This window comes from Gopherus evgoodei, chromosome 18, assembly GCF_007399415.2.
Source record: "Gopherus evgoodei ecotype Sinaloan lineage chromosome 18, rGopEvg1_v1.p, whole genome shotgun sequence".
In the NCBI taxonomy this organism is placed as follows: Eukaryota; Metazoa; Chordata; order Testudines; family Testudinidae; genus Gopherus; species Gopherus evgoodei.
Window position 1 is genome coordinate 18072356 of NC_044339.1, and position 23255 is coordinate 18095610.

The window sequence follows — 23255 nt, forward strand, 5'->3', positions numbered from 1 at the left end:
CTTTGCACCACTTCTTTTAGTTTATCCAATCTAACGTCATTGTCTGATTTTCTTTAACTCTGCAACACAGTTTAGGAGTTCATTTGAATGAAAAACACCTGATCTATTGGTTTCAGAGTGGTAGCCCTGTTAGTCTGTATCAGCAGAAACAATGAGAAGTCCGTGTGGCACCTTAGAGACTAACAGATTTATTTGGGCATAAACTTTTGTGGACATCTAAGATATTTGCCCTTCTGGAAGAAAATAATTTCTCTTGTCAACAATCTATTTATCTTTTATTAAAGGTTAGTAACTAAAATGTTTGTCTTGTTTCCATCTGACAAACATGGCTATTTTTTGTTTAGTTTTGCTTTTTAAAGGGAAGCTGAAAAGTTCAGTTTCTATAGCAGTTTGTCCTGTTAAAAACATGCTTATGGTCCAAGATCACCCATTGTGGGAGGGGTTTGTGGCTTTCCACTAGCAGTAACTGCAGGGGAAGCAGAGAATCTTGTTTTGTGTAAGACTCACAAAAATGGTTACAAGTTCACCTCTCTTTTCCCCCTCCCCCCATTCCTTCCCCTGCCCCCAGTTGTTAATGGAATGATAGATTGAAAGAAACAAACCATGCACAGAAGACACTGGGAATCTAAATTGTACTAATCAGGTATTTCCAATTTTTATAGATCTGCTAACTGCAGTGGTCTAAATAATTACCCACTTCTTTTTATGAAGTAGTGGTCTACGGTGTTGATCCTAAGGTATTACATAGACAAGGTGGGTGAGGTAATATGTTTTATTGGACAAGCTTTTGAGCTTACACTGCTCTTCCTCAGGTCTGGGAAAGGTACTCATAGTTAAATACAAGGTGGAGCAGATTGTGTAGCATAAGTGGTTAACACACATTTCAAGGGACCAATTCTAGGTGAAGTGGCCTTTAACACCTCTCCAGTCACAGGGGGGAGAGCAGGAGGAGGGGAAAAGCTGGGAGGGGTGGTTAGTGAGTTATGGATTGTTGTAATGAGCCATAAATCCAGTAACTCTAAACAGTCCATGATTTTTAATGTCTAGCAAAATTATTAATTTAAGCTCCCAGGCTCATCTTTTGAAGGTGCTGTGCAAGTTTCGTTTGAGGATGAGGACTGAGAAGTCAGATACAGAGCGATCACTGAGAAGTGTTCACCCACAGGTGCCTGCATCTGTAACTTTCACTCCGTGCATCTGAAGAAGTGAGGTTTTTTTTTTACCCATGAAAACTTATGCCCAAATAAATCTGTTAGTCTTTAAGTTGCCACCAGACTCCTTGTTGTTTTTGTGGCTACAGACTAACACAGCTACCCCCTGATACTTGACACAGGTGATATAGTGTTTTTGTCTTTTTTTTTTTAATCATTTTTTTCTGAGAGTTCATTCAAGAGCACAGTGATTGTCTTGTTTCACCCATATAGGTGCTATTGGGGGCATGTAGTGCACTCTTCATTGTAATGCTTCCTGTAATATTTCATTGCTGTGAAATATGGACAAGATCTTGAGAGATGGACTGCAGCTGAGCACTTAAGCCATTGCACCTGTGACGTTCATTTTCTCAGTGGCCTTCTTCAATCGTGAATCACGTTAACAGTCAATAGCAGCACTGCGAATATAGAACAGCTTCAAAAGTATGAGAAGAATCACCTAGGAGAATAGAGGGGCTGATCTATCTAGTTACATTCATTATTTTATATGGATTAACAGAAATCAGTGATGTCACAAAGCCTGAGTCTCCTGTACCCTATGGCCATGTGACTCCCACCTGCTATAAGGCCAGGCCTTAGTGTAGATGAGAATCAGGCCCACAACATTTTATCAATCATAACATTCAAATGCATATAGGGCTGGTGGTTTTTTTTTTTGTTTTGTTTTGTTTTTTAAACTCCCATCTCATCCTGGGTGACTGTCTCCTTTCTCAGCACTCTCCCGCCCTTGGGGAGCATGGTGTTTATTATGCTGATCCCACAGCCCAGGGATACTCTTCTGACAAAGACCCTATTAACCTCAGAGTGTGGGCCTGAGTTTCTCAGAGTTTCCCACACTTTCTTCCCTATTTATGACATTCAAGAGGATCACAAAAGAAGCGTGCCTCACAACAGCCCCCATTAGTGACGCTCTTTGACTCCACATTGTGATTACCAGCAATTCCTGTCCCAATAGACCATCTGGAGGGCTATTTTCCCAAGGAGCACGTTGATCGATCAGTATTATCCAGGCCCTTTTAAAACTTGAGAATGTTATGCTCTTTGACACTAAATAGGTGGCTTGAGGATGAATTGTCAGCTAGATTTTAAGATATCTAAGGTACAGAAAAAGATGATGATTGTTCTTTTAAGACACACACACATGCAATATCGATACCTTTCATGAGACAGGGTGACATAAAGTCAGGAATTAGCATAAAATGCAAAAGAGGTTATGTGAATGTAATGCTGGATGCACAGCCCAGAAAAATGAACTTCTCTCTTTATCCACAGAGCAGGTACAACCCTGGCAGTGGAAATGCAAGAGGCGCTCTTCCTGATTTGTATCAGGATGAGTGGAAGGAGATGCCTGCCTTATGGGCTTGATTCTGATCTCACGCCAGTTTTTCACAGGTGTAATTTTTCTAACTTGTTCCTGATTTAAACCAGCGCAAGCGAGGTCAGATTCAGACCCAGCGGTCCCTAAATTCTTGTTGTTTTCAGAGTTTTTCTCTTCTGTTTTTCTGTCTGACTTCATCAGTTTAAACTCAATCAATGCGTAATGTTGCTCGGTGTGATTTTTATCAATGTTCTGTGGCGCAGTTTACTCCAAGTAGATGTATGTTAGTTGTATAAGATAGTTATATACATAATAGCAGTTTACTCTGAGGGCTTGTCTGTACTACCTCACAGAGTCGATCTAAGATACACAACTTCAGCTATGCTATTCATGTAGCTGAAGTTGATGTAATTAGATCTACTTACTGCTGTGTCTTCACTGCAGTAAGTTGACAGCTGACACTCTCCTGTCAACGGTGTTTGCGCTCCTTGTTCTGGTGGAGTACTGCAGTCGACGGAAGAGCGCTCAGCGGTCGATTTATTGCATCTATCCCTGCTGGATTGATTGCTCCCCGCTGATCCTGTGAGCAGTGTAGATAAGCTCTGAGTAAATGTATAATATCTAAGAAAAATGTAGGTGATTCTAGTCGCTGTCTGTATTGAGTACAGTTTGGATGGAAGGTGACATGGGGTAATTCTGATCTAACTAGAAGGAATATATGTCCCTAGTCTTCATTTGTAATTTTCATTCATTAGTTGGTTGACAGATTTAAAAAAAAAAAAGAGAGCACGTACATGAATCTGATCGTCTGAAATTTGGGGAAGAGGGTCACCCTACTTGTCATATATGTGACTTCCAGTAATTATAAAAATGTTCACAAAATTTTCATATTTGCCCTGAAGCATGGCATTCATTACTCACCATTCTCATGTTAAAGTTTCATTCAGCCAATCTGGAAGCAGAAAATATGCCTTATGAACAATCAAATACTACAAACAATGAATAGCCATAGGGAATAGTTTGCAATCAACTAGCTAAATAATGATAATTTCTAGCTCTTATATAGCAGTTTTTTATCATAGATTTGGAGTGGATATGTATAATTATCTCCCTTGTCCATAACTGGGGCTCCGAGGTGCTGCTGTAGTCCAAATAATTAATAATAATAATTTTACAGATGGGGTAACTGAGGCACAGAGAGTGACTTTCTCATTCTCACATAGCAGGCCAGAGGATGAGCCAGGAACAGAACTCAGGTCTTCCAAGTCCTCGCTCATGATCTATCTGGGTCATTACAGTTTGAAGAGTCTTCAATTTGAATTGTTTGGTGAATACTTGTGAATAATTAATCAAGTCACACAAATCAGGATCAGCCTTCAATTAATCACAAAACCGGGGGAAAAAGTGGAAATGTATTAAATTACTGAGGCTAGCTCCTGTATCCCTAGTAAAAGAATAACATGACGGGTCCATGTAAACACACTGAGGAAATGCAAACGATTCTTCTATTGGCTGGTTACATTTATGGAAAGGAACAAAAAAAAGTAACAAACTTATTGTGGATTCCTTGCCAAAGCTAGGTGGTGACTGGCCAATCGTGGTGGTTTTTGGCAGTAAGCAGGATTGATTTTGGCTGGGAGAGCAACTGAGAAGACCAGGTGTGCTCAGGTAGCCCTGGGTTTTTAAAGACAAACAATTTCTGTAGAAATTAAGCTTTTCAAGTACATCTCTTTCATGGAATTACAGGGGAGATCAGCCAGTGTGGGTCATCTATCATCCATTCTCAGTGCAAGATGATTCCCTACTATAGACCCTCGTAAATGTACCACAGGACAAGAGCCAACAGTAACTTTTAGAAATAATATTGTAAACTAGCATTTTTGACAGGTATGTGCAGATTTAATTTCCTTGGGAATTGTAGGCAGGGAAAATAAAACCTCAACATCCCCTGCTGAGCTTGCCAAAGAGTGGGATTTCTCTGGAGGAGTGGCACTTCTTACATATGAGAGAAATCTTATCGTAGATAAGGGATGGGGTTTGAAAGTGACTGACTGTAGAAATCGCTGTTTAGCTGTGTCACTGGGTGACTGGCTCTAGGGAAACAAAGATAAGAGAGCCTAGAGAAGCAGAGGGGCTCTCTCTGCAGGGAAGAAGGAAGTGCACGAGTTCCTGCCAGTGCTTAGTAAAAGAGTAGGAAGGCAGACCAGATCCTCGGGACAGGAGGACTAGTGGGTCCATCTTGAGGCTGGGCTGCAGATGCTGTGGATTTGTATGTGTGTATTGGTTTGGTATTGGCGGATATATCCTAGATGTTAAATGACTTTGCCAGAGGGCCAAGTCACCTCAGCAGACAAACAGGGCGGCAGGGTTCTTTGAGATGCCCTGAGAGGGGGAACTGATCCTGTGTTGTTCTAGAGGCACCCTAGGTCAGTGGGCGATGACCTCTAACACTGGTGCAGTCAGCAGGATCTGTGCTGTGAATCCCCATCACTTGGAGCGGAGGATGGAGGAGAGGAAGCCAAAGAGGAGTAGCAGCAGTGGTTAAAATAGGCATATGTGGGGTCAGCAGTAACTGCTGCGGTTCCTGTTCCCATTTTTCGAAGTGGACATATGGCACAAGCCAATCCAGGAAGTTCTCCTGGGGAATGTAGAGGCAGCAGGAGGCACTGTTGTATCTGCAAAGACGGCTGGCAGTCTTGGAGGAGTAGCAACAGCAGCAGCCCCTACTGGGGAGCCTGCAAATAAAAACATTTGTAGCCACAGATAGGGAGACTAGAGAAGGTATACTGTGCCTGTGGGCAACTGGGACACCTAAGGAAGGTTTGCCCCTATGTCACCATTGTTGAGATTGACTTTGGGAAGCAGAACACAAAGTTGCAGGCTGCAGGAGAGTTGCAGAGAGGTTCCTGCAGGGGAAAGAGCCCAGGCTGGAAGGCTTGGGAGTGAGTTACAGAATAGCCCAAGTGGGGTGGAAGAACTCTTGTTTGTTTGGACTTTTGTTACATTGAAACCCAGGGGAGGGGGAAACCGAGGCTGGGTGCTGCAATGCCATCCTGCCCACATGGTGGCTGGACCCATAACAAATTCTATAAAACATTTTTGTGAGAGAGTGAGTGTGGGAGGTGCTCAAGGCTGGCTTTGTGTTACCCAGTAAAGTCATGCTTGGAGGGACTTCTTCCTCCCATCTTCAAATCTCCTCCATCGGTCTTCCTTCATTTTCCCTAGCCTTCCCTAATCTCTGTCCCTGATGATTGAGTGGAGGATGGACATAAAAGTTCTTCTAAGGTACCTATCCTCCCCCCTCCCCGTCACTAGTGCACTATTTGAGCACCTCACGATTTAAAATGTATCTTGTCCTCCGCACACCCAGGGGAGTCAGGTAAGTACTATTAAACTGATTTTATAGCTGGGGCCTGAGACATAGAGACTGAGTGACTTGCCCAAGGTCACTCAGGAAGTCTGTGGCAAATCAGAATTGACACCCCCCCCCAATGTCTCTCAAAGCCCAGGCTAGTGTGCCTGTGATCGTAGTGGACAACGCTGCTTCTGCTCAGGCACAGCAGAACTTTCTAACACAAGGGTGAAGCTCATCTTCGCGAGAGACGGAGCTTTCTCAGGGGCTGCTCTGAGACTCTGGAACAAACTCCTGCAGGCACAAAAGACCATCACAAGCCTCCTCACCTTTCAATTCTCTGACCTGTCAGCTCTAACAAAGACACAGAGCAGCATGGGGATCCTCAAACCTTCAACCCCCACCCCCCCCAAAACCTCACTACAGACACACTTCCACCCCATCCAGCACTTCAGAGCACAGAGGAGAGAGAAAATGGGTAGCAGATGTTAGCCATGTCGCTCAATGCACAGCCATATATGCTACAGTGATGAGGTGGTACAGGCACCTCTATAGCAGGGGTAGGCAACCTACGGCATGTGTGCCGAAGGCGGTATGCAAGCTGATTTTCAGTGGCACTCACTGCCAGGTCCTGGCCACCAGTCTGGGGAGCTCTGCATTTTAATTTAATTTTATATGAAACTTCTTAGACATTTTAAAAACCTTATTTACTTTACATACACCAATAGTTTAGTTATATATTATAGACTTGTAGAAAGAGACTTTTTTAATGTTTTTAGAAGGTATTACTGGCATGCGAAACCTTAAATCAGAGTGAATAAATGAAGACTCAGCACAGCACTTCTGAAAGGTTGCCGACCCCTGCTCTATAGACTAGTACAGAATAGAATGCTGCCTTTGTGCTTCTTTTCCAATGCCCAGGGAGTGAAATTGACAAGCCGCCTCTTCTAAAGCAAAGCACCTGTCAATTTTAATCCTCTGCCTGCTCTCAGGAACAGACATGGCTGGAGCAGCACCTAGGTAATGTTGCTACTGCACCCACATCTGTGGTTCACAAGAAGCCTAGCACCCTGAATTTGTTTAGCTTGGGTCATCCAATTGATGTGGTGGGGTTTTCAGGCTTTTGTAACCCTTCATTTAGGAGGCCATGTGAGATTTGTTTTCTGTGTTTGGGGGGTGGGCGGAGGATCAAAGGGGACATGTTGTCACTGTCATTTTTATATCTCAGCTAATAGGATTTGTGTTAAATATTTTAAAGCTTGCTGGAGTGTGGCAGTAATTCCTTGAGGCAAACTAGCCCAAGTTAAAAGTGTATGGTTAATAACATCTAGCATTCATTTAGCAATTGTCATTCAGAGATTGCAAAGTGCTTTAGAAAGGGTGGGGCAACATCATCCCAGGTCTACAGATAGGGAAACCGAAGCACAGAGGTGCAGTGATTCGCCTGAGGTCACTCAGCAAATCAGTGGTAAAGCAGGGAGTAGAACTAAAATCTCTTGATTCCCAGCACTGTGCTTGATCTTCCTGGACTAACAACGCTGAATGTCTGAGCCTTACTTGGGTTCCTTAAAGATGAGAGTGAAGTGCTTTTAGAAAACAAGAGAAAATTATCTGGAAAAGGAAATCCTTACCAGATTATATAGACTTGCAATTTTCCTTTCAAAGGAAGAAGGAGAAGCTTTGTGTTACCTGTGAGGACCAGCGTTCCGCTAATGAGGTTTCTGTGAACAGGAGTTGCTAACATCAAAACACCAAGTGACTCCTGAATTTTCTCCTGTTAAAGGAAATGGGAATTTTGCCAGTGACTTCAATGGGAGCAGGTTTAGACCCTAAAGCAGAGCAAGGAGCTGAATTCTTCATAGTTTATAAGGTGTTTTTCTTGCCCTGCAGGGGTGGGTAGCATGGAAGCATAGCACTCTGAACTCAGGACTTGATAGATAAATTAATAGGGTTGGTGAGGGAGGGCAGTGAAATTTTACATGATGTTTTATTTTTGAAGTCTGTGCTTGGTTTGTTAAGGAATCTTACACATCCGTCTGTAGCATTTCAGTTCACCTTTAATACACATTAGGCCTTTGTCACTGTTATTTTGGAGTCTTTTTCGTTTATCTTTTTAGGCCAAATCCTGCTTCTCTTCCAACGGAAATCTGTGTAGCTGCTTGCATGAGTGTACACACTAGAGTTAGGGTTTGCAGCATTTACAAACAGCAGCATCCCCACATAGCCTCATTCTGTATATAGACTAAAAAAGGAGGGTGGTCTATTGTAATCTGAGAGGTCCACGTTCATAAAGAGCACCCCGACCCTAAGCAATCTGGCTTGATTCTGAAAAAATGTGTTTGCCCGATCTCCCAGGATTCCTTGCAACTCTCCTCCCACCCCACACACTTCAAGTCCTGACATTCCCCACACATTGTCCAATAAAATTCTATGTTTTAATGACTTCAAACAAAAGATCAATAAATAAAAAAAAATTTATTGACATTTACAGGGATGGAACCAATGTCACTTTCAACATCACATATGATGAACACGTGGCAACTTTATAAAAGCATGTTAAGCTCATCAGCACATTCAGTCTATGAGTGTAGAGTACACATTTCCCACCTCCCATCCCCACTATTTAAGATACACAGCAGGTACTTCCTTTACAAAAGGCATCAATTATCTCTCATCTGAGATTAACCCATTCCGCATGTTAAGAGAATTTCTCCTACAGTCATTCGTTATCATAATAACTTTGCACAAGAGATTATACTAAAATAGTATAGGAACTTCAGAAACATCAATATTTCTGAATCAAATCTTTCACTCAAAAAGTGAAGGCTAGACTCTCTTTGTGATACAAATTACATCCTCAAATGCCCCGTCTGTCTGAAGGTCAATGCCTAATATAGGGCCAAAACAGCTCCTGAATCAATGCCCATAGAAATCCATGAAGATTCCCATTGACTTCAAAGGGCATTGGAGAGAGGACCTTATTGAGCTAAACTCTGATGGAAGCCAATGGGAGATTTGCTCTGTAAAGTGTCAAAGGGCTTGGCCCCCTATTCAGCTAGGAGCCACCTATAAGGGCAGCATGTTTGCTGCAGGATACAGACACCATCCTTCACTATGAAGGGAAACTGCTGCAGAGACCATTTCTCATGACAAACAATAAAACCCCCTCCTGGAAATCAAAGTTTCCTACTTTAAAGAGGGATCTTAAATCAAAGATCCCTTTGGTTTTGCAGCACACACACGCGCACACACATACTAATGTCCAGTCTACCATGGTCTCCAGATGGCAGCAACAGCCACAGGGATGTTCTTCTGGGAAGGATGCTTCCTTGGTACCAGACATGGCAATGAATATGAGCTATGCATGGGGGGTGAGCACAGGTTGTCTGGAATAGTTTGAGCTTTGCAGAAATGCTTGATCAGCCGGGCCTGAGCTTCCTTCTTAGGCTCACAGTAGGAGAGGAAATGCAGAGCTTCCTTCAGGCACTGCAGGTAACCAGTGTTAAAATCCTGTTCTGGGCTCTTCTGACTGACCACTGGAAAATAAATGAGAGAAAATCAACCTGTTAATGGTCTGTCCAAACTCTGAGCAGTGTAAATACGCCTGAAGGGATCAACATGAGGGGCTACCTCCCACAAATCCTTGCTCATGTGGATAGTCCTTATGCAAATGGTCCCATTAATTCCTGCAGGAGTAAAGTCTATTTGTGTGAGCAAAGATTTGTAGGAGTGGGCCTTCAGAGAAGCCTCATCTGTGAGTGAGTGATAAAGCATGCTGCATACTCACTTTGTGCCTGCAGCTGGCTCTGCTGTTTCAGGTAGCCGACGGCCACTTCCAGGATGTCGGCTTTCTCCAGCTTGGAGTTGGGCTGGTGTCTCTGGAACTCCTTCTCCAGCAGGAGTTTCAGCTGCTCGATGCTGCTGTTAATCCGATCCCGGCGCATTTTCTCCACCACCGGCTTCCTCAGCTGTACAAGAGAAGGGCCAGTTTGTTAGGGATACAGGTGGATCCAATTTACATAATCTCCATTATTCCCACCCATGTACATTAGGACAAATTTCTACTCAGTAGGAAGTCTATGGTCCTGGCGTGTCTGTCTGTCTGTCCGTCTTCCTCTTTTACCTCTATATGTTCATCTGCCATCTTTACGCCAAACTTTGTTCTTGTTCTTTAAATCTTTTTTACTCTATCTCTTTATTCTTATTTTCACTGATCTATTCTCTTTCTCCCATGTTCCTGTATAAAATCAGTTAGGTAAACACCCAACTAACTCTGAAGTTTCAGATGCATTAGGAGTCCCACTGAATATAACCTAACACACACTTTCCAGCCCTGTCCATTGTTTAACTTACTTTATTCTTCTTTTTTGGCAGCAGTTTCTCCTCCACATGGGCCATGAAGCTGTTGCTGGGAGCCATTCTTATCCTTGCCAGTTAGGGCCACAGATCTGTGGATCAGGGGTTCCTGTGCTGAGCACAAGGCTGTGTGACTGCCTGTATTTATACCCAGAGTGGCCAAGCCGATATGTGAATCTGAGGCTTGTTGCTGTTTCCCATACTCGTTCAGCCAATCCAGGCACATGGTCAAACAATAGAGGAGGCATCTATTAGTGCATGATACATTGATTGTAAATGCCCCAGAGAGAATAACCTTCTGCCCAAACCAACTGGTGGAGTGTGCAATGTGGCGCTGCAGGGCTGCACAAGGATCTGGGAAAGCACTGACCCTCCAGCTGGTTGTCTGGGATCAATTGCATTCCAGAGTCACAGCATGTGCCAGTCACATTCATACTGGGGATGGAGGCACACGTTTCAGGGAAGGCGGGAAAAGGAGGGGGCAGTGCCTTAAGGGTTAAAAAAAGAGTTCTGCTTCCATCTCTCTGCTCTTTCTAGAGAGAGCATTGAACACGCAGCCCCATTATCGCAGAGTTTACCTACTGAGGATGCTTCTTTTGTAGAGTACTTGGGGTTTCCCCAGTACTGGCTGAATGGCAAAGTAAAATACTGTCTAAGTGTAAATTGACAGGCCCATTAGAAAAGCAGGTCTTAAGTGCTGAGGAGATTCTAAGTGATGACTGCTGGATGGCTAGGTGGGGGTGTCTACGGGGGTGGGTAGAGCTCATGGGGGTGGTTGGGTAAGGCGGTGTATGAGGATGAATAGAGCTCATGGGAATGACTAGGTGGGGGTGTGTATGGGGATGGATAGAGCCTATGGGGATGGCTAGCAATATTGCCCTTTTTCACTGTAGAGTGATAACTCAGGTAGGCCATCTGGTCCAGAGGATTGGGTTCCAGAGTAGAATCCATTAGACTCTGCCACTAACTCAGCTATCTTTGTAAAGGGCATGGAGACAAATGCATGCCGAGTGTCCTCTACCCTCCCCCCCCCCCCCGAAATCAGCAAGTACAGAGGCACCTAAGAATTTTTTTAATTAAAATATAAACTAACGTTTTTGTGCCTCAGAACTCTCTCTTTAGGTTCAGTTCACATTGGGGCAAATGTTCAGGTCAGTTCTGATTTTTATCCAATTGGATAAATTTAATCCCTGGGCATAATCTTAAAGGCAGCAGTGAAAATAGCATAGGGCCAGATCCTCAGCTGGCGTAAACTGAGATGGCTCCATTGACATATGACAGAGGGGTATATATGGAGATGGATTAAAGAGGGTTACACATGGAGCTGATCTCAGTAAAGCTATGCTGATTTACACCAGCACAGGATCTGCTCCATACTGTCTAAAGAATAGGAGCTCTTCTTTCTCTGCAAACGATGGGCATGGAACATGGAGGCAAGGCTGAGGAATTGAGAAACAGAACTGTTTTTAGTTGTGGGAACTCAGCAATGGTTAAAGAAAGCCGGGGACTGTTGCCTATGTGGAAAACCCTGAAGTAAAGCCTGAATTTAATAGGCATTTGTCAGGAAGGGAAGTCAGGGAAATAGCCAGTTTCATGGTTTTCATTGTATAGGCCTGAATGGGCTTAGTTCTTTGTTAGGGACAGATGTCCTCAGAGCCTTTTATTCCCCGTATTCTGAGAAAGCCAGGAGATAGATCATCTCATGAACATTTTGATCCAGCCAAAGGATTAAAACATTAGATAAGATGCAGCCCAGTGACAGTTCACCAGCACCGCTGGCTTTTGCCAGCTCCAATAAGATGCTGCCCTTTTCCTTGCATCATTTCACCGCTCTGTCTCCAAAAGGCCATATCTCATGTCATCTTTCCCAAAGCGCTGGAGTGATGGCGAGGGACCCTGAAGCTAGAGTCTGACAGGTAGTCGTTGTACCAAGCTGGTTAAAGAGACTCTTCAGTGTCAAAGAGCATCTTTTTCCCCACTTCTGAGAGGCAGCCCTGACCTTTATTGCTGTATTATAACTGCTAGCCAGATGGTCTTTTGGGAGTTGAATTTTTTCCCTTGAATTCATTCAGGCTCAGGCACCGTCACTAATGTTGCAAGTAGTCGCAAGGCACACGTCTATTGTCCAAACAAGAAATGTTATCAATGGGGGAAAGTGTGGGAAACTCAGAGAAATTCAAACCCACACAGCTTGGTGCTAATAACTCCTTTGTGGAGCCTGCGCTTCTGTCAATGCACCGTGAATTCACATGATTTTTCTCTGGGCGTCACTAAAGTGCTTGGATGGCCATGTAGGTCGGAGCGTCTCAGAGATCCTTGTTTAGCAAGGAAAGGGACAGTATGGGGGGCAAGGTGCAGAATTACACCAGTCTCTGGTTTACACATAGGGCTGGAATTCAGAAAATCTAGGCTTTGCCACTGACTCCTCTATGACCTTGGCCTAGTCCATAGATGCTGTTCTGCCTTGGTTTACCGTCCATGAAATGAGGATATGGTATTGACTTTCCTCAGAGGGGTCCTGCTACGACTGTCTGTGGTCTACCTGCAAGCCTCAGTGTTGAGCCCATCTTTGCAGTGCCTCCAGGTTGCCTTTCCTGCCTCTAGGGCAGATGCAGCAGGTGAGGGGGCAGGTGAGACAAGCTGAATATAGGACCCAAAGGAGGATGACCGTGTGAGCAGAGTCTGTAGGGAAAGTACTTCTCTGGAGATAGAAATGCCATGGGTGGCTTCTTCCTCCTACCCATGAGGGTTCCAGCTGGCAAATTCTCTTCTCCCCCCATAGGGGAGTCTGACAGAGACCTCTTCTGCCTCACCTTGGCACTGCAGCTGGATGGGTGGTAAAAACCTTGCAGAACCTGCTTGGACTGCACTCCTGAAAAGGCATTTGCTTGTATTTTAGGCCAGCCCTGCGTTAGCATCATTGTAGCCAACTCACTTAACTGACTAATGCTCTAAGGCTAAGCTTCTTAGATTTTTAGAATGACACTGTCAAATATCAGCAGATTCAACTCAGCTCTTCATCTTCCTGGGTAGATAGACTGAGTTCCATGTTCTACTCTGCGTGAGGGTCTCTTGGATGAGACCTGGCGGGGCGGGGAAATCATTCCTGTGCACCGTGCATGACCATTAATGATCCTTTGGCACTTTCTCTATGAATAGCAGTTTAAACTGGTGTTGTTGGATAAAATCCACTCTGCTTCAGTGTGCTAATGCTCCCCGCTCAGAGATGGTGTTATTTCAGTGGTCGTGTACTGTGCATGGAATATAGATTCTGAAGTGCTGTAGGGTGAAAGATGCTATATAAGACCTGATCCTGTGGTCCTTAGGTAAAACTCCTCATTCTGGGCCGGATTCTGCCACTTTCATTCATGTTGAGTAGTACTTCACCCCACAAATAAACCAATGGAGCCACGTAGAATCATAGAATATCAGGGTTGGAAGGGACCTCAGAAGGTCATCTAGTCCAACCACCTGCTAATTCCCAACTAAATCATCCCAGCCAGGGCTTTGTCAAGCCTGACCTTAAAAACCTCTAAGGATGGAGATTCCATCACCTCTCTAGGTAACCCAGTCCAGTGCGCTACCTTACATAGTGTAACTGTGGCCGAATCTGCCCCTTTTAGAGAACAAGACTTGATGACTGGGCCCATTATGTATAATTAATTGTTACTATAACATTATCTGGATGACTCCTCTCACCTTCCCGATGCAGGTACAGGGTTTTTTAATGCTGACCAAAAAAAAATAAATGAGGAAGACCTTTTTTGTAATGCAACTGTAAACCATTCTCCCTGTATGTTTAACCTTTTGGTTTCTTTTTGGATCCAGCATCCTGAAACACTCATTCTGAGGTGCTTAAGGGAAGGCAAGCAGGTTTTGATCATTGGGGAACACAAAAAGCATGATCCAACCTGATCTGCATTTCCAAGATAGTTAGAGGTGAAATCAATTTCCCCAACTGCTTAAGCGAGTGACCCTGAAATATTAATGGATCAATGACATATTCTCCTTACAGCAAGTATTAAAAATTATTAAAAATTAAGCAGTTATTCTTTTTCTGCCTAGTGGAAATTCCCACAAGTCACCTCTCAGTATATTCAAGGGTGCACAAGAAGGATTTATTATTTCCTGGTATATTGACTCTGAAAGGCCTGGGGATTACAGCTGCTTTGCACATGAATAGATGGAGTGTGTTGTACAAAAGGCAAGGTCTGTAGGATAATGTGTTTGGATGTGGGAAAGTGCTGACCCTCTGGGAGAGCAGGCTGGTGCCTGATGGCAGGAATCGGTTACATCTCAAAGGAACACATTGCCCTGGGAGCAGGGGTTTATCAAAGCAGCCATGTTACGTTTTTATTCCCCCCTGGCCCCCTTCCCCTCCAAAATCAGAGAGATCTATTTCCATGCATCTTCCATCCTCTTTCTGTGCATTTTTTAAATGGCCTCAGTGAAAGGTGCCAGGTTGAAATCCTTTAGTGATCCATAGAAACATGGGCACCAGCAGGGCAAACTTCCCTCCCAGCCCCAAGCTGGCAAAGGTGAAAGAGACATGCATGGGTAAGGATTGGTTCTTGAAGGGTTAATGCAAGAATTATACCCAGCCGAGGCCACTCCTGCATATTCTGTGCATGGTACTTACCCTTCTGCATGGGCTGCCAGTGGCCCTTAGCCCTGCCCTGCTGCAGGGCTGCCAGGCAGTGTCATGGTAGTTAGTCTATAAGGTGCCACAGGACTCTTTGCTGCTTTTACAGATCCAGACTAACACGGCTACCCCTCTGATGGTAATGGTAGTTGAAGTGAAGTGGCAGCCAAGAAGCTGAATTGACACCCCTTCCACACAGGCCACTGAACAGCCCTGGGATGGTAAAGCCTTGTTGACATTACTGACCTGTGCTGGATTTGAACAGGCAGCACAAAAAATATATATAGAGAGAGAATATACCTGTCTCATAGAGCTGGAAGGTCATCAAGTCCAGCCCTCTGCCTTCACTAGCAGGACCAAGTACTGATTTTGCCCCAGATCCCTAAGTGGCCCCCTCAAGGATTGAGCTCACAACCCTGGGTTTAGCAGGCCAATGCTCAAACCACTGAGCTATCCCTCCCCCCAAGTGTTAAAGATTATATGAATCTATTGCTGCTCCCATTGACTTAAATGGGATGAGAAAGGAGCCCTGTATCCCCAAGTAAGTAATTGGCAGCAGGCTCCTGGGCCCTTAACTTAGCCTGGTGAGGAAAAGAGAGGGAGCAGCCCTCAGATCCTGAACAGAAATGATCTCTGGAACCTAGGAAGTGAGCAGATCAGGTCAGTGGTCCAGCTAGCTCAGTGTCCTCCTGGCACAGGCGGTATCTAGTATCAGATGCCAGAAACCCCCCTAACGGACAATCACGGGATAACCTGCCTAGAGAGGAAGTTTCTTTTTAACCCTATCAGTCAGTGGTTGGCTAACTGCCCTGAATCATGAGGGCTTCTGTAGCTTTTTCAATATTTCATTCTGTCTAATGTAACTGGATGTTTGCATTATCCATATCAATGACTTGTCCTTTTTTAATTATGTCAGGGGAGGTGCCCTAAATATTGTAGTCCTTTTTAGGCCTGAGTGATTCGCCAATATTCAGGCCTTGCTGGGTTGGTTCCATTAGGAAAAGAAATTGATGATGGAGTCAAGTCCAGGGAACCCTGTTTGTTTTCAAAGTCCTGTTTCCCCAAATACAGTGAAAGCAAAAAACAGCAGGCAGTTTCCATACTTGAAAATCCAGATCTGTTACTCCAGCAAGTACTGTGTCCAAAAGCAGCTCTGTCTCACAGCTTCCTCCCAGAGGCACACTCACTACTGCTTTTCTCGCTTTCTGTTGGCTTTCTGCATACACACTTACAACCAATCAGTCCCCTAAACCCTGCATTTGCAATCAGTGCCAGGGAAACCCTTCAGCCTACACAGCTTACTTGCCTTGCCATGTGAACCATGGCTTCCAGCTATCAAGAGACATTCAATTGTTCCTTCCATATAGCATGAAAGAAAGGTGCTTAGCATACCCATCAACTTTAATGAGATCTGTGATTGTCTGTAGATCAAAGACCCACTGATGGCAGTCATTGATTAACAATACACACACATACATTCTGTTTACAGACCTGGCTACACAGTTAAAACTTTGGCTCCGTCTACACGGCACACCTTACAGCAGCACAGGTGTGCCGCTACAACAGTGCCATTGCAAGCTAGGCAGCATGGCTGCTCTTTGTTGGCAGGAGAGAGCTCTCCTGCCAACAAAATAAAACCACCCCAACAAGGGGCAGTACCTTTGTCAGTGGGAGACAAAGCCCTGTCCACACTGGCTCTTTTCATCTGTAAAATTTGTTAGTCAGGGGTAGTTTTTTTCGTTTGTTTGTTTTGTTTTTGCACACCCCTGATTAACAAAAGTTTTACCAACGAAAGTGCAGTGTAGACCTAGCCTTCGGTTTGTGAAGGTTAATTTGGGTGCTTCATTTAATTAGTTCTATATGCTTGCATAATGGGAACATCAGGATGATGATGGTGATGATATGCTTGAAAACAGCAGTAGCTTTGAATCCTCATCAGGCCAACTTCATTGCTACTACAATCCTTAAAATGATCTTTTAAACCCAGATACTTATAGCAGGGCCTGGGTATCTCAGGGGACAGATGGCTGTGGAGCCTTTCACCTCCTGAACTCTGTCCACACTAGGAGAATAGCCTATGGCTGATGCTGAGGCAAGCCCTAAGAGTTACGGAGCACATGCTGGGCATCTCGTGGTGAATTTGATGGAGCTGTTCAAAAGGTGCTCGGCATCTGTTGGGATCTGGCCATATTTCCAGCTCCAGATTATCACGAATCAGGTGCCCAATAATCATAAGATTGGCTTAAAATCATGTGAGCTATTTTGGTGTATAAATAAGTATTTGGCGTTCTCTTTATTTGCTTCTTGGTTTCTGAGTCTTTTCGACTGCATTTGAATCACACTTTCAAGTTCTTCTCTGCAGGCTAGAAACTCTCTTTTTTTTCTCTCTTAAGTCAGAGAGCAAGCTGAAAGTCTCATATATTCCCACATAAGGGGAGATATGATAGAGATCTATAAAATCATGAGTCGTGTGGAAAATGTGTATAAGGAAATGTTATTTACACCTTCTCATGACACCAGAACTGGGGGGATACCCAATGAAATTAATAGCAGGTTTAAAACAAACATAAAGAAGTTCTTCTTCATAGAACACACAGTCAACCTGTGGAACTCATTGCCAGAGGATATTGTGAAGGCCAAAAGTGTAACTGGGTTCAAAAAAGAATGAGATAAATTCATGATGGATAGGTCCATCAATGGCTCTGAGCTATGATGGTCAGGGACGCAATCCCATGCTCTGGGTGTCCCTAAGCATCAGACTGCCAGATGCTGGGAATGGGTGACAGGGAATGGAGTCACTCATTGATTTCCCTGTTCTGTTCATTCCCGCTGAAGCACCCAGCATTGGTCACTGTCAGGAGACGGGATCCTGGGCTAGAGGGACATAGATCTGACCCAGTTTGGCCATTCTTATGAGAGATTATTACAGAGCAGTGGACTTAGTGTCAGGACTCCTGGGCTCTATCCCCAATTACCACATAGAAATATTGAAGTCAGTGATGGGAAAAGGGTGTATTAATGGTAGATAATCAAGTCCATTCCCCTGAAAGCGCAGGATTTATCTCCCAGATAGCCAATAGTGAATGAGTCAGATATTAAACTGCTCAGCCATAGCAGGCTTCTGAGGCGGGATCAGTTAATGTTCCTACAGTGCTTTGAGCCTTGGATGGAAGGTGCTAGTTCTGTGGCGAATATTGGTATGAGGCAATGCCTCCAGAACGGGCACCCACTTCTAGGACAGGTTTGTTTCTAATCCAGACAGTCCCTCCTTTGTGTTACAGCGCAATCCCCCTTGGCCCTAACCTTCCAGTATCCCAGCTTGGATCTCAGCATGTGAGTTCCTCCATGGCTGCACTTTCTCATGCTCAGCGGCTGTCAGTCACAGTGCTGGAGAGAACAATGGAAGTGTGTCTTGTGAAATGGTCTTTTTCACCCTGCTGGGCAGGTGGGTTTTGTGAGACCCAGGAACATGTGCTCCACTGGCAATAAAGTGAGGAGATTATGTCTGTTAAGAGCAGACGGCTGCCTTGCAGGAAGAGCTTTCAAAAGCCAGAGAACAGGCCTGTGAGCCTGCCAGAGTCCCAGCACTCTCTCTAATACATGGGAGCGTGCAGTAGTTCCCACTGAAAGAGTTTGTGCAGTCTAAGAGCTCAGCCCTGAGTGGGAGTGCAAGGGGGTGCTGTGTGCTAAGAGACTGCCTCACCAATCCTCCTTGCACTACTGGGGTACAAGACCAGGGGAGTCCAGTGTGTTAAACAGAGCCAGACTCCCATAAAGAAGTGGGACAGGATGGGGTGAAGGTGGGGGCCAAGATCCTGACTTGCTTCCTTTAGCATCGATGACACGGTTGTGAGCAAGCCCTGCTCCCCGAAATAAGCTGCAGCAGTAGGTGCTGTTTTGTATGCACCCCCAAGGGGAGTCAAGCATAATGCCTCCAGGAGCTGCCACCAGGGCAGTATACCTCTGCAGGACCCCCAGTATAAAGCCACAATCCACTCCTAGCGCAGTAGCTGTGTCTGGTACTGATCACTTGATGGCTCCAGAGGCTGGGAATGGGCTATGGAGCCTTTCAGCTCTAAGGGCTGATCTGCACTAGTAAGTCAGGTCAACCTAGCTACATCGCTCAGGGGTGTAAAAACTGTGCATCCCTGAGAGATGTAGCTAAGCCGACCTAAGACTAAGTGTAGACAGAACTGAGTCCAGGGAAGAATTCTTCCATTGACCTAGTTACCACCTCCTAGATTTACTGCATCGACAGAAGAACCCTTCCTGTCGCTGTAGGAAGTGTACAATGTAGCACTACAGCTGTGATGCTGTAGGGTTTCTAGTGCAGACATACCGTAAGTCACTGGTTCCAATCCCGGCCCTATCCCTAGTAGCAGAAATTCGTCACCATCTGCAGGCTGTTCAGTAGGCTGGGCTAGTGCAGTTCCTAGCCAAAACATATTTCATGCAACTAGCTAAAGGTCTGGCATAATTTAATATAAATTGCAGTCTTTACTCACAAGAGCTTCAGGTGTAGGGATTAAAAATGAGGTGTTACTAACAGATCCATGTGAGCGTGTATTGGGAGAGCGAATGAGATCAGTGCCCTAGGCGCCAGCTTCTGGTGCCGGTGGGTGCTTGTGCCCCCCTCGTCCCCAGCTCTGCCCCCATTCCAACCCCGTCCCCAAAGTCCCTGCCCCAATTCTGCCTCCTCCCTGCCCCTATTGGACTCCTTCCCCAAATCTTCGCCCCAGCCCTGCCTCTTCCTCACCTCCTCCCCTGAGCACGCCACATTCCCGCTCCTCCCCCCTCCTTCCCACAGCTTGTTACGCCGCGAAACAGCTATTTTGTAGTGGCAAGCTGGGAGGAGAAGTGGGGAAAGCGCATTTAGGGGCAGAGGCGGAGGAGAGCTGGAGTGGGGTGGCGAGATGGGGAGTTGCCGGTGGGTGCAGAGCACCCACTAGTTTTTCCCGTGGGTGCTCCAGCCCCAGAGCACCACGGAGTCGGCGCCTATGATCAGTGCTTACAGAGCAAAACCTACACTCTTTTCCAATTTAGTCCCTCGTTACTGAATACGTTGTGTAGTTCAGAGAGAGGTTTCAGCATAGCCCTAGGGGCTAGGAAGTCCTGCCTTGTCACCCCAGCTCTGACACTAACTCCATCTGTGGTCTTGAACTAGTCACTCTAGCTAAAATTTTTAAAAATGGCCACTGGTTTTTGGGTGCCTAACTGATGACACCTTGGGGCCTCATTTTCAGAAGCATCAAGTACCCAGTTAAAATGAAAATGGATGCTTTGCATTTCTGCAAAACAGGCATGTGAAATTGAGCACCTAAAACCACTGGCTGCTTTTGTATCTTTTGGGTTGATCCTCTCTGTTTCTGCAAAATGCAGCTACTAAACAACCCTCACTCACAAGGGAGTTCCGAGACTTCATCAGCAACTATTTGTAAAGCATTTTGGAAATGCAAAGCACTAGATATTATTCCCCATTATGTGATCCCTCACCGCATCATTAGAATCACAAGTTCAGGCTATTGCGTACAGACTTGGATGTTGTCAAGAAAGTTTTAAAGGAAGTGAGATTGTTAAACCCCCTTGCCCAGGCCAGATGTTAAGCCCTAAAGAACTGAAATGGCACAAGGAATAACTTTCCCAAGTTCCCCCAGCTCAGGCTGACAGACTTTGATCAATGTTTTTCTCCACAGTAAGTGCTATGCAGATGGTCTACCCAGAACAGGGCTTCTATGAAGTACAAAGGGAAGTCAAACACCATTTCTAATTCAGCTTGTAGCACGGCACACTTTCATTATCCTCTGCCTGAATGCGGTGAATAGAGAAGCAGTGTGGGAAACTCAGAGGAACTTCAAACTCACAGTCTGAGGGCCTGTAACATACTCTTGTCCTCGGTCCCACATCTGCCTGTTGCAGACACAAAGAGAAAGAATGACAGAAAGAAAAATCCCATTATAAAAAACTGGAAGGGTGGTGGTTGAGAGGAAAGCCAGTGGAAAAAAAATCAGGTTACTGTAGCCAGAGAGAAATTGCTGGAAATTCAGACAGGGAGCTCTGAGTAATATATAAACCCCCCTCGCTCACAAGCAGCAGCACAGGGACTGATTAGGGGAAAACAGCAGACCTAGGGCTTCATCCCACACCCATTCAAGCCCGTTGAAACAGTCCCATTGAGTTCAGTGGAGCTGCACTGCTGGGCCTGTATTAGGTTCTCTGATCCATACACGCATACTGCCTAGTGCTTTGTCTGCTCCAGAGTATGCAGTATGGGTTCCTGGATTTTGCAAACAGGTTCATCGGTGCAGCTCTGTATGTCCGCTCTTAGCGGCAAGAGCGAGAGCTGAGGCCACAGCAATGACAGCATTCCAGGGGTCTGACCCCTTTCATGCAGAGAGCTCAAAGCGCTTTGCTAATATTAATGAACCAGGCTGCTTGGCCCTCTTGGAAGTGTTGTTCTCCCTATTTGATAGTTGGAGAAACTGAGGCACAGAGGAGTGAAGTGATTTACTTAAGGCCACACAGTCCGTGACAGAGCCATGACAGTCCATGACAGAGTTCAGAAGTCTGAACTACCAGTCCGTTGCTCTAACCACTCCCAGCTCTGCCAGGACAGCTGCTGTCATCAGGAACAGTCTGAACAAACATTGCTACCCTCAGCAGATCCGTGTATTAGCAGTATTGAATGTTGGGGCACTTGTCCACTGGCTTTGCACCATAGTTGGGGGCTCACTGCATCCTTACCCAGTGAACTCAAATCCACCAAGTCCTCAAAACCCAGTCAAAGCCGAGTCGTCTGCCATGTGGAGGCCATCCCTGCAAAACCACAAACTGAGCCCAGATGCCCTCATGACTGGGCCAAAGTTTGTGAGTTGTAGCAAAACAATTGCCGGATGCGAGCTGAGTCCTGAGCTGGCAGGGGAGGCCAGAGCCTGATTTGCACAGCTTTGCTGCAGAGGTTTTGCAGCTCTCTGATTCACAGAGCCAGAGAGGAAGGATGGCTGTGTGAGCAATGGGAGTCCTCTGGACTATTGCCACATCTGTCATGCTTCCTGCATGAACTTTAAAAAGTCACTGAGGGCCTGATGGGTTTTTTGTTTTGTTTTTTTTCAAAGTAGATGCCCACTTGTATGTCTGCTTTACATTTGTGCTTACTGTGTGTGACAGGTCAAATGCGGATTTGCACACGCAAGCAATTATGTAGCCTCCTACTTGTGCAAATCATGTGATTTGGACACACACACGGGAAGTACACTCAAAAAAGTGGGCCCAGATCTTTATGAAAATCAGGCTCTTAGCTTATTGGCTCCTCAGTTACCCTGTGAAATGGGATATTCTACCCTCTTTGTTCATAAATGCTTGAAAAGGGCTCTGAGCTGCTTGGATAGAAAAGCCTGATTCTGATTGCAGCTATGCTGGTGAAAATCAGAGATAATTCTCTAGAAGATGATGGAATCACTCCGGATTTACACTGGTGTAGCCGAGATCAGAATATGGCCCTGGAAGTGCCAAAGGATATGGATCAAGTCCATAAGTCCTGCTCAGGCTCTACTCAGGCTGAAATTCCCATTGGCTTCAGTGAAGGTTTCTTCCTGGAAAGGCCCAGTGGGAGTTTTCCCTGAGTAAGGTCTCCAGGGTTCAGTGCTAACTTTGTATATCCAAGTCCGCCAAGATCTTGCCGCCTTTCCCATCCCTCACATAGAGTTCCTTTTCTCCTAAGTACCCTACCATGGTAAGCGGCTTATTAACATAAGGCTGTAGAAGTCTGTGTACCTCAAAGTTTCCCACACCATTTCTTAACTATATTCATTCCCCACACAAAAGAAGTGTGCCTGGCTACAAACCACATTAGCAATGGTGCTTGACTTTGCATTGTGTTCAGTGGGAAACTCTATTCCCAAAAGGCCATCTGGGTAGCAGTTATCAGAAAGGAAGCAATCAGAGCAGTGATGATCTCTGAAGACTTGGGAAAGCAGCAGCTCCTTTAAAACGCCTTGAAAGCCAACATCTGGTAGAGATTCAGGAGACTGGATAGTGTTTACTCCACATTTCAAGTATGGTACCTGTATGTAGGGTCTTACGGTCACCATCTGTTTTCTTTCCAATGCCGTGTGCTCCGGTCCTACAGTAGAAAGCAATCATTCCGATGTTGGGGACATAAATTAATTCTAAATCCATGATCCCTGGTGTAACTCTATTGACACCTATAGCTTTACAGTGCGAATGAATCTGGCTCATTGCCCTTCGTTGGGATTTCCAAATCAAACTGCAGTTACAGCCGTTCATTCTGGTGTCCTGCCAAAGTGACGGTCTCCAAAGCTAGTTCTTCACTGGTTAGTTAATTTCCCTTGTTGATTGCAAAGCCACAGAGAAAACCAT

General features: G+C 45.2%; 1 protein-coding gene across 1 annotated transcript; it reads right to left on the reverse strand.

Annotated features, from left to right (window-relative positions):
• Positions 1-9148: 9148 nt before the first annotated feature.
• On the reverse strand, positions 9149-10371 carry LOC115636991 (transcription factor HES-5-like). Its single transcript, XM_030537779.1, has 3 exons — positions 10235-10371; positions 9669-9849; positions 9149-9417 (listed from the first exon to the last, which is right to left on the reverse strand). The coding sequence occupies exons 1-3, from the start codon at positions 10298-10300 to the stop codon at positions 9149-9151; spliced, it is 516 nt and encodes a 171-aa protein (XP_030393639.1). The 5' UTR covers positions 10301-10371.
• Between the last annotated feature and the right edge of the window lie 12884 nt (positions 10372-23255).

Bases quoted from the DNA above. Each gene is read 5' to 3' on its own strand.
- LOC115636991 (XM_030537779.1), bottom strand. From the start codon at position 10,300: ATGGCTCCCAGCAACAGCTTCATGGCCCATGTGGAGGAGAAACTGCTG. The intron at 9,850-10,234 runs GTAAGTTAAACA...TCTCTTGTACAG, and splicing joins TGCCAAAAAAGAAGAATAAA to CTGAGGAAGCCGGTGGTGGA. The intron at 9,418-9,668 runs GTGAGTATGCAG...TTTATTTTCCAG, and splicing joins GAGCCAGCTGCAGGCACAAA to TGGTCAGTCAGAAGAGCCCA.